The 11642-nt window shown below is 27.4% G+C and overlaps 1 protein-coding gene across 1 annotated transcript; it reads right to left on the bottom strand.

The window, feature by feature from the left end:
• Positions 1 to 321: 321 nt before the first annotated feature.
• LOC112720901 (protein FAR1-RELATED SEQUENCE 5-like) lies at positions 322 to 2341 on the bottom strand. Its single transcript, XM_025771991.1, has 3 exons — positions 2253 to 2341; positions 1469 to 1825; positions 322 to 1369 (listed from the first exon to the last, which is right to left on the bottom strand). Exons 1-3 carry the CDS (start codon positions 2339 to 2341, stop codon positions 322 to 324), a joined length of 1494 nt encoding a protein of 497 aa, XP_025627776.1.
• Between the last annotated feature and the right edge of the window lie 9301 nt (positions 2342 to 11642).

Below are 11642 nucleotides of genomic sequence, written 5' to 3'. Positions count from 1 at the left end.
ATCTGGTAACTCAAGTATGTTTTCGAACTTCATGGCACAGAAGATATGACTACAGGGAATACCACGTGATTCAAACAGCTTGCACGAGCACGAGAACAGATTCTTACCTCTATCAACTTCCACCCGTCGATCTTTGGCCGGGTCTCCGAGAGCAGTCACACTGAACTCTACCTTGTCCAAGGTTGTGCTTAGTACCGTTATATTCAAAGCCCCTGCCCTCTGAATCTCATTACGAATTTCCTTGAAAATGTTTCGCGTGAAATAACATGATGCAGATCTTTCATATACCTCCAATGAGGTAATCATCACTGGCTCTGAGCACTAAGACTTAAAGTCAGCTATTAATTCGTTGTTTCTATACTCCTTTAAGGCCCTATCCAGGTTATGCATGAAGTCAATGAGGGTGTTCTTGCGATTAACATAGAATCTGATGAGAGAATTTATACCTTCACACTGTGATGTCGTCCTTATGTAACCGAAAAACTTATCCCGGAGGAAATAATGGGACCACATCTCACGAGTTTCGTATGTCTTTTCCATCCAGGTACTGCCAACAAGGTTGTGCTTATCCAAAATGGCTGCCAATCTCTGATCAAAGTCTCTCTGGTCGTTGTTGTCGTATATAAGACCCTTAAAATCGCGCAGGAAATTAGGATTCTTTATATTTTCACATGCATTTCTCTGCAGATGCCAGCCGCATAACCGATGGGTCGCATCAGGCAGAACATTCTTGATTGCATCTCGCATGGCAAGGTCTCCGTCAGTTATTACTGCTTTTGGACTTTTTCCACTCATCGCTTCAACAAAGGTTTCCAACAACCACTTATACGTCTCTGTGGTTTCGTCGGATAGTAGGCCGGAGCCGAAGATAACAGTCTGCCCGTGATGAGTGCATCCAGAGAAAATGACCAAAGGCTTGTTGTATTTATTCTTCTTGTAGGTTGAATCAAAGGCAACAATATCTCCAAAACAGTGATAGTCGATAATTGACTGCCCATCTGCCCAAAAAATATGCTCGAGCCTTTCGTCACAAGTGAACGTATACTTTCCAAAGAACAGCGGATTGTTGTTTGACTTGCCAATCAAATAGTTTATTGCCGCATTGGCATCCCCGTTTCTAACCTTTGACCGACGATAACAATCAATGTGGTTGTACAAATCTTTGCGTGTGAAGCCAGCATGACGATATCCACCCTTCTGGAACGCAATATACCCCATAATATGGCAGGTCTTGACACCAAAATTATGAAGATTTTCCACTTGGACTTTATCGGTGACAGTGAGACGACGATTGGCCGGAACCAGATGCGCAAATTGGGGTGGCGTCAGATCGTGGTTGTGAGATTCGACAAAACATGATACCTTCCATCTACCGCAGCCGTAGTCAAGCTTTACCCTAAGCCGAGCTGGACACTTGGTTCACGTTAGTGACCTTGCCTCCCTTGATCTATCATCCAGATCGAGATACCTCATATTCCTCCAGCCCTCTTTGTTGCAAACAAGTTGCCTGCTAATGATTCTACCTTGATTATCCCTAACCACGTCGTCCTTCCTCATTATAAATCTATGCCAACAAGAATAAGCGTTATAAAACTGGCAGGCCTCATCCTCTGTCCTAAACTCCAGGTTCCAAATATCCTCCACCATTAAATCTGCTATTCTTTTTACACCACAAACTTCTTCACTCTTGCTAGTAGAATCCAGCAAATCCACATGGTCGTCTTCAGCATCGTCTTCTGCATTCGGTTGATAATCGAAATCATCACCCAAATCATTATCAGAATCATTCTTCACATCATCCTCGTTTATGGACATAATATAACCCCTGCCATAATTTTACCCAAAAATGTCAATAAACAGAGCCAATGGCAGCAACGAAGGGAAGCTAAACTAAGCTGCATGTAAAATTAAATGAACCAAATCCAATTAAACTAACCTAATTGTTTACGACTCCAGTATTAGGTTTTAATTTCAATTCCCCAAACCTAGCCACAGCATAGAGCTGGACAATGTTACTTTATTTCCAAATTCCAGAATAGCAACCCAATACCGTAAACAGAGAACCGTTGAAAAGGCATAGACTATCATCAAAATTAAACTAATCTGGATTAACAAAAAAACTTAATCGGACATACCTTGATGACAACCAAAGGTTGAGCTTGAACGGATAAAAAATACACTCCCGAAGGGAGGTGACCTTACCTAATCCAACGCACCTAATTCGAAGTCAGCAAAAAAATGGAGATGGTAACCCAGCTTCCACCAGCCACAGTTTCGTCAAAAGCAGAAGTTCAGTAACAAATTTTGAATACTGGAGCCACATCAGTTTAGCATTCGCCATCTCCTCAATTGACGTCGATGCCTAGCCGACGGAACCAGAGTACCAGTTTCGGCTCCTGTTACTCGAAGGAGATCAATCTTGCTAAATGGACGCTGGGTGGATTACTCTCTGGTGTAACACTGAACGAAAGCGAAAAAACCAAACAGGGTTGGATAGTGGGTACTAGGATAAGAAATTTCACTGTTGGAGGTGTGTTTTTCAATTTCTGAGAGATGCATGTTGAATATCAGGAAGAGATGGAGGGTACTTTTTAAAATGAAAAATAAGTTAGATAGTAGAAATTATAATTGCAAATGTTCCCCAATATAATATACAGTATGTATATACTGTAATTAATGTAGTATCTATTATAGTATATGTTCATTAAAAGCTTTTGCTATAACCAATGAATGCATTAATGCAAGGTTGAAAATTTTTTTAATCAATGGCTGAGATGATGACACATGTGCAAGGGTAACTTACCCACAAAATTGTCATGGGTTTGGAAGAAATCACCATATTAATAAAACAAACTATTTTTATATTGCTTTCGTTGTGGCAATGTGTAGGTTAATGGATCGAACGGGTGATAAATTGGTAGGTAATAAGTCAAAATTTTTTACTAAAGATAAAAATCTGGTACTAAAAGTTTAGTAACTTATAAAATGCGAGAGAAATTATTTATATAAGTTATTTTACAGAAATTTTTTTATATATGAAAAAGAAAATGGTGATCTTCTTTAATATTAGTGTTATAGGTGCTTTGTATAAATGTGGGGCATCAGAAATCTTAGTTTCTGTAACACTCTACTATACTTAATCTTATGCTTAAGTCATAAGACTGAGATAGTATGGTATTACGACTTCTAAAAGTAAAAATATATACATAATAATAAGGAAAAAGATACTCAACTAGGAGCCTTGAAAAACGGGTAAAACAAATTCGCAAAAAGAAAAGCGCAACGCTCGAGGAATCGAATTACTTGCGTGTTAAGAAACCTAAAAGGAAGAGATAAAGATAAATAAGAGAGAAAAGGAAAGCCAAGGGAACAACATAACTAGCTCTTGACTCAGCCTGCGAAATTAAGGCTGACCAAAGAATATATATATACATATAAACATACATAAGTATTCCCAAAGTACACTAAGGTACCAAAGTAAACTCATATTTACATATTTACAAACAGAAGCAAAGGCCAGATAACTAATGAACATTAATTAAGGCATCAAAAGAGTAGGATATATCACAATGAGTAATTTAATTAGTCATTTGCATTTAAATGTATAATTGAGTTATCTTGATTCTTAATTGTAATATTCTCAATAAAAAAGAAGAATAATCTAACCGATCTATTTTTCTTCATTTTCACATTTATCATCAACTCATTCACAATGGATTCAATTGATTGTTTCATTTTCCAATTTTTGGAGATGTTGCAGACAAAAAATGCTTACAGGGAACTTGTCAGCAAAATACAGAGAGAACTTAAATGATTTATGAAAGATTAGAGGTGATATATATAGATGTATAAAGTATTTGAGTATTTACATAAAAGAAATGTAAGAATGAGATTTTTTTTTAAATATTGTTAAAAAGGTTAATCAAACAATCACAATTTTAAAACAGTTAAGATTCATTTATGATGTGTATTAATACAGATATTTATAATTTAAATTTGACTCACAATTCATTATAAATTTGACTCACATAAGAAATTTGAATAATTTATGAAAGGTCAGAGGTGATATATAGATATATATAAGTACTTCAGTGTTCACATGAAAGGAGAATAACAATGAGAGATCTCTCTTCGAATACTATTGAAAAGATTAACCAGCAACCACAACTTTAAGACAGTCAAGATTCATTTATCATGTGTGTCCATACAGATATTTATAATTTAAATTTGACTCACAATCTATTACAAATTTGACTCACGTATAGAACTTGAATGATTCATGAGAGATCAGAAGTAATATATATAGAGGTATAAAGCACTTGAGTGTTCACATGAAAGAAGAGTAAGAATGAGAGATCTCTTCTCAAATACTGTTGAAAAGATTAACCAACAGTCACAATTTCAAGACGGTCAAGATTCATTTATTATGTATGTCCATATAAATATTTATCATGTGTATTCATACAGATATTTATAATTTAAATTTGACTCATAATTCATTACAAATTTGATTTACATAGGAAACTTAAATGATTTATGAGAGGCAAAAAGTGATATATATAGATATATAAAGTATTTGAGTATTCACATAAAAGAAGAATAAAAATAAAATATTTCTCTTTAAATACTGTTAAAAAGATTAACAAAAAATTATAATTTTAAGACACTCAAAATTCATTTATTATATGTATTTATACAGATATTTATTATTTAAATTTGACTCATAATTCATTATAAATATGAATAAGAGTTCGTTTGAAAAATAATAAAATTATTGTTTTTTAAATTATGAAAAATCATGTATTTAGTATATATTTTTGAAAAATAATAGTAATGACATGACATGAGTGTCCATTGATGGCATCCTGCTGCCTATGGAACTACTTCTATGGACGGAGATGACTCCATAGACCATATGTGAATTGCATGATTATGAGAATGACAATTGACAAGTGTCATGGGACAATACTAGAGCATTTTCATGCAATTTCCACTGGAATCTCTCCTTTTTTTTTTTTTTTTTTTGGTAAGGGGAATCTCATTTAATTATCAACGTATTGATTGCAAATAGAGCCGAGTATAAGGAACATGATTTGTAGAACAATCTGTTTAAACCATAATTTATACCATTTAAATCCGTAAATTTTCGATTCGCATTATTAACAAGTTTTTTTTTACGATATTTTTTCTAATACAATAATTTATTTATCGTAAATCAAAATTTTATTTAAAAATTTATTATTAATTAATTAATAAAATTTAAATTTTTAATATTTATTTAAACAGACAAATAAATAAACTAAATCTATAATTTAAAAAGATAATCTATTATCCCATTTTAAATGTATATTTTTATAGTAAAAATTAAAATGTATATAGACTAGCCAAACTCGTAATGCAATAATCCTTGAATATCAAAATTTTGATTTTAATCTTTAGGCCATGAATCAGGTAAGAATTCAGTTATTATTATTATTTTTATTTAATCAACTTATAATATAATAGATGACAAATTAAAATAATAACAATGCAAATTGAATACATATATATATATATAAAAGAATACACAAACCAATCTAAATTCTATCTGAGAGTATTCAATTCGACCTAATTCGTTTGAATAATGTTGGTAATTTAACTTGTAATTAGTCAGTTGAGAGCGAAGTCAGTTAAATTATAAGTAGAGTTGGATGTGAGTTTAGTTTTAATCTTATCCAACTTACTCGTATTTCTAATATATTATGGTATGCAATTAAAATTATTATACATGTATAATAAAACTGATGGAGATCAAATTCAAGTTTTTTTTTTTGTAATTTTAACTTGAATTTATTATTATTTTATTATTTTTAATTTTAATATAAATTTAATTTTATATTTTTTATTTATTAGTATGTTTATAAAATATGAAATACTTAAATATGAAAGGTTTGCGGCATCCCTGCTGCTATCTGTGGTGTGGAGTGCGCCAAATGATGGTTTACGAAGCATTGGACTGGAAAAGGTAACCTGATCTCAAATGAGGTTTACATACATTGATACATACATGCAAGAATCAAACTAAACTGTTGAAAGGCAATATTATATGAAAAATTTAGAAGTTTAATTACACTCAGCAAAAGTATTTTCAGAGATTGGCGTAGAAGCATATTCTCCTGAACGCGCAGGCTTTGGAACTTGTTCCGAATCTGAGCTCAAACCCATGGTATTGGCTGAAAAAGGAACAAGTAAACAACAAGTTAATCAACTATAAATCTTTTTATTGAAATGGTTTTAAACAGAAACATTTTAACAGAAGCAAAGGCCAGATAACTCATGAACATTAATTAAGGCATATCACAATGAGTAATTTAGTCATTTGCATTTAAATGTATAGTTGAGTTATCTTGATTACTAATTGTAATATTCTCAATAAGAAAGAAGAATAATTTAACCGACATATTTTTGTTCTATTTCACATTTAACATCAACTCATTCAAAAAGGATTCAATTGATTGTTTCATTTTCCAATTTTCGGAGATGTTGCAGACAAAAAAGTGCTTACAGGGAACTTGTCAGCGAAACACATAGGAACTTGAATGATTTATGAGAGATTCAGAGGTAATATATATGAATGTATAAAGCACTTGAGCGTTCACTTGAAAGAAGAGTAAGAATGAAAGATCTGTTCTCAAATACGGTTGAAAAAATTAACCAGCAGTTACAAATTTAGGACAATCAAAGTTCATTTATCATGTGTGTCCATCAGATATTTATAATTTAAATTTGATTCAGTCTATTACAAATTTAATTCACATAAAAAATTTGAATGATTTATGAGAGGCAGAGGTGATATATATATATTTATAGATGTATAAAGCATTTGATTGTTCACATGTGAAGAGTAAGAATGAGAGATCTCTCTTCAATATTATTAAAAAAGTTAATCAGCAGTCACAATTTTAGGACGGTCAAAGTTCACTTATCATGTGTGTCCATACAGATATTTATAATTTAAATTTGACTCACAGTCCATTACAAATTTAACTCACATAGAAAATTTGAATAATTCATGAGAGACCAGAAGTGATATATAATTATATATAAATGTATAAAGCACTTGAGTGTTCACATAAAAGAAGAGTAAGAATGAGAGATCTCTCCTCAAATACTATTAAAAAGGTTAACCAACCATTACAATTTCAAAACAGTCAAGATTTATTTATCATGTGTGTCCTTACAGATATTTATAATTCAAATTTGATTAACATATAGTCCATTACAAATTTGACTTACATTAAAAACTTGAATGATTCATGAGAGGTCAGAAGTGATATATATAGATGTATAAAGTACTTGAATGTTCATATGAAAAGAAGAGTAAGAATGAGAGATCTCTCCTCAAATATTGTTGAAAAGGTTAACTAGTAGTCACAATTTCAGGACAGTTATGTTTATCATGTGTGTCCATACAGATATTTATAATTCAAATTTGACTCACAGTCCATTGCAAAATTGACTCAAATAGGAAACTTGAATGATTCATGAAAGGGGGGTGATATTTATCGTTTATAATTTTAAATAGCTATTTTTTTTTAATTTTAGGACTATCAAAGTTCATTTATTATGTGTGTCCATACAGATATTTATAATTTAATTTTGACTCACAATCCATTCCAAATTTGACTCGTATAAAAAATTTGAATGGTTCTTACTTTTGAATTATGAAAAGTCACATTACGTATATTTGGCATAGTTATTAAAACTGGACTCGCAGTCCATTACAAATTTGACTCAGATAGGAAACTTGAATGATTCATGAGAGGTCAGAGGTGATATTTATCATTTATAATTTCAAATAGCTATTTTTCTAATTTCATGATAGTCAAAATTTATTTATCATGTGTGTTCATACAGATATGTATAATTCAAATTTGACTCACATAAAAAACTTGAATGGTTCTTACTTTTGAATTATGAAAAGTCACGTTACACATTAAGTGTAGTTGACATAGTTATTAAAATCGAACTCGCAGTCCATTACAAATTTGACTCGGATAGAGAACTTGAATGATGTATGAGAAGTCAAAGGTAATATTTATCATTATAATTTCAAATAGCTATTTTTTTTTTAAATTTTAGGACCGTCAAAGTTCATTTATCATGTGTGTCCATACAGATATTCATAATTTAAATTTGACTCACAATTAATTACAAACAAGTGTATTAACCCGTGCCATGCACGTGATAAGATTGAAATTATAATTTTAAATTATTTTGTTAAGATAATTTAAATTATAATAATTTGATTAATAAAACTATAATATGTTATGTATTATTTGTTTTTTCTTAATCTAGTATTAAATATATTAACTCTAAAATAGTTATTAATTGGTTTTAGTAATCTACTTTTTTCAATAAATCAAATATATATACTCAATGTAACCATAAATAACTTAATAATACTTAAACTCAACAAATTTTTATATGTTGTTTTATTGTTAAGTAAGAACATATCAAAATTAATTCAAAATAAATAATAAATTATTAAAAAATTCTAATTCACAAAATTCTCTAATAAACAATAAATAATTTAAATCTACTAAAAAATAACTCAACACTTTTCTTTGATGCCTGCAAAACATATACCTGAAATAATATTATATCAATGTTAGTATACAGTTTTACAATCATCAACCGTATTTACTATACATGACTCCTTCTTAAAAGTTATTCTACATATGTATGCAGTCGGAAGATAAATTATTAGACTTTATTTTAATTTTCTAAATTATTATAATTATGCATTATTTTATTAAATACTAATTATAATAAAAATAATGTGATACCCAATTATCTTATTTTAATTTCACACTACAATATTAAAATAATGTCATACCCAATTATCTTATTTTAATTTATTTCTTAAATTTATATATCATAAAAATTAAATCAAATAATTAATATACATAATTTTAAATTGTGTGATACTTAAATATCTATTCAAATCAATTAGTTGATATAATTAATTCATCATAATGAATTGTCTCTAATGAGTTAAACAAAATAAAGCAGAAGCATGCTACGTTGATTCTATCATTAAAGGTAAAAATTTGATTTTTACATAATAGAATAGATATAGAATAGATAATATAATAGACGGCGAGAAAGAGAAAGATAAACATTTTAGATCCTAAGTTGTTTCATTTGAATGTTGCAACGTAGGTATCATATTATTTTACTTATTCTACCATATGGACTCTTTTGTAACTTTATTTCAGTATCAATGGAATTTCACTACCTTTGAGTACTAAATTAAAATTCAAAATAAAACTGAAAAAAAAGTAAAGCGTATAAAATTATTAATTGAAAAACACTCTAAATAATAAAAAGCCAAATTAACTTTAATATTAAATTCATTAATACGATTTTAATTTTATATAATAGTTAGATAATAGATTAGTAAAAGTAAAGGGAAGAATGGCTTTAATTAGTATTTGAAAAAATATTCATTTAGAATAATTAAAAAATATAAAATTATAATATTATTAAAAATAATACATTTTTATGTTAAAAAAATTATATTTAAATAAAATATTTATAAAATATAAAATTTAGAGTAACATAGCTTTATGAACATTAATCATTAATTAATTATGAACTAACATAAAATTATAATATAATTTATTTATGAAAAAATAATCAATAATTAATATTAATAAATATAAAAATCATCTAAACACTTTGATTAAAAGTATGAGTAGTTAATTATTATTCATTATTAATAATATTTTGTTCATAACAAAAACTGAAAATATAATTATTTAGATTTAGATTTTAGAAAAATAAACATATAAGTAATAAATGATCTATTTTATCATATATATTATAAATTAATGAATTAAACTAACTGATATAATAAATTATAATTAATTAATTAGTATAAATTATAATAAATTATATGATATTTAAAAAGAAAATAAAATAAATAAAAAATAAAAAGAAATAGAAGAATAGAAGACTACAATAAAATAAATTGAATGTGAGTTTTTTTTTTTTTACAAATTTTATATCACATCCGCTTCAATAATAATAAATAAAAATACATTAACTTAATATCTAAGAGAAAATGATGAGATAAAATCATAACACAATTCTAAAATAAAAGTTTAAATTAAACCATAATATCATTGCACAACACAAATTGAAAGTAATTTCACACTATAATATACCACAAAAATAGATAAATGACTTAAACTTAATTACGAATTTTTTATTTATTTATGCATACATGATAACACCATGGTCTATAAATGCTTAATGGATAACATATCATATATTGCTCTGAATGATGAGTACGGGAGTTGAAGAGTGTATACTGATTTGTGTCCATGATAGTTGCCTTCTTGTGACGACGCCTCATAGGAAGAAAAAGAATTGTTGTAAAAACTACTCAATGAAAGAGTAATTGGTAAATGAATGATATTTTCTTCTAGCATATATGGTCTTTTATAGTGGTAAAATAAAAATAGAAGGAATAAAATTTTTTATTTTTATATTAGAAATAGAATTTGATATTTATCCTAATAAAATTAAATAACTAATTAGTTATATTTTAATAAATAAAATAAATTAAATGAAAATATTTTTAAGAATTAATCAAATCAATTAGTTAATACAAATAATTAGTATAATTAATTTTATTTAATTTATTGAATTCAAAAAATAAATTAAAAAATAATTGATTGAATTAATTAGTTGATATAATTAATTTATTATAATTGATTGGATTTAATGAATTAAAAAAAATAAATAGGAAAACATAGGAGACAATGATTTTTTTAACTAAATTAACATGTATTTATTGTATTTAATCAGTATAAGTAACAAATTATCTATGTTATTATGTATCTTATAAATTAATGAATTAAAATAATTGATATAATAAATTACAATGATTTGATTGATATAAATTATAATAAATCGTGTGATATTTAAATACCTAATCAAATCAATTAGTTGATATAATTAATTTACTGTAATAAATTGTATTTAATGAGTTATAAAAAATAAATTAAGAAACACGTTAAGAAGTATGCCACGCCCATCATGAAGTGCAGAAATTCAATTTTTATATAATAAAAATATACATTCTTATATATATTATAGAAATATGATTTGATTCCATTAACTTGCTTATTTTTTTTAATTTGCCACCTATATTCAGCATGGAATTTTAATTTTTCTAAAATAAATTTAGAAGAGAGAATAGTACTTTCATTTTGGAGAGAAAATAAATTCATGAAGAATTGACACCTCGCTTTCATTAGTTGATAATGCATTAAATATTAATTTTATATAATTATAATAAATATATTTTCCTAAATTAGTATAATCATACATTATTCATTAAATATTAATTGTAATATAAATATAATAAAGATATTTTTCTAAAATAAATTTAGAAGAGAGAATAGTACTTTCATTTTAGAAGAAAAATGAATTTATGAAAAATTGACACCTCACTTCAATTAGTTAGAAAAAAAATACAATTTTAGTATATTAAGTAGAAGTATATTATTATTATTATTATTATTATTATTATTATTATTATTAAAATGATTAAAAATATATTTGATTGATAATTGATAAGTAGTTTAATA

Source organism: Arachis hypogaea, chromosome 11 (genome assembly GCF_003086295.3).
Source record: "Arachis hypogaea cultivar Tifrunner chromosome 11, arahy.Tifrunner.gnm2.J5K5, whole genome shotgun sequence".
NCBI lineage: Eukaryota > Viridiplantae > Streptophyta > Magnoliopsida > Fabales > Fabaceae > Arachis > Arachis hypogaea.
This window is presented reverse-complemented; position numbering and strand designations above follow the sequence as displayed.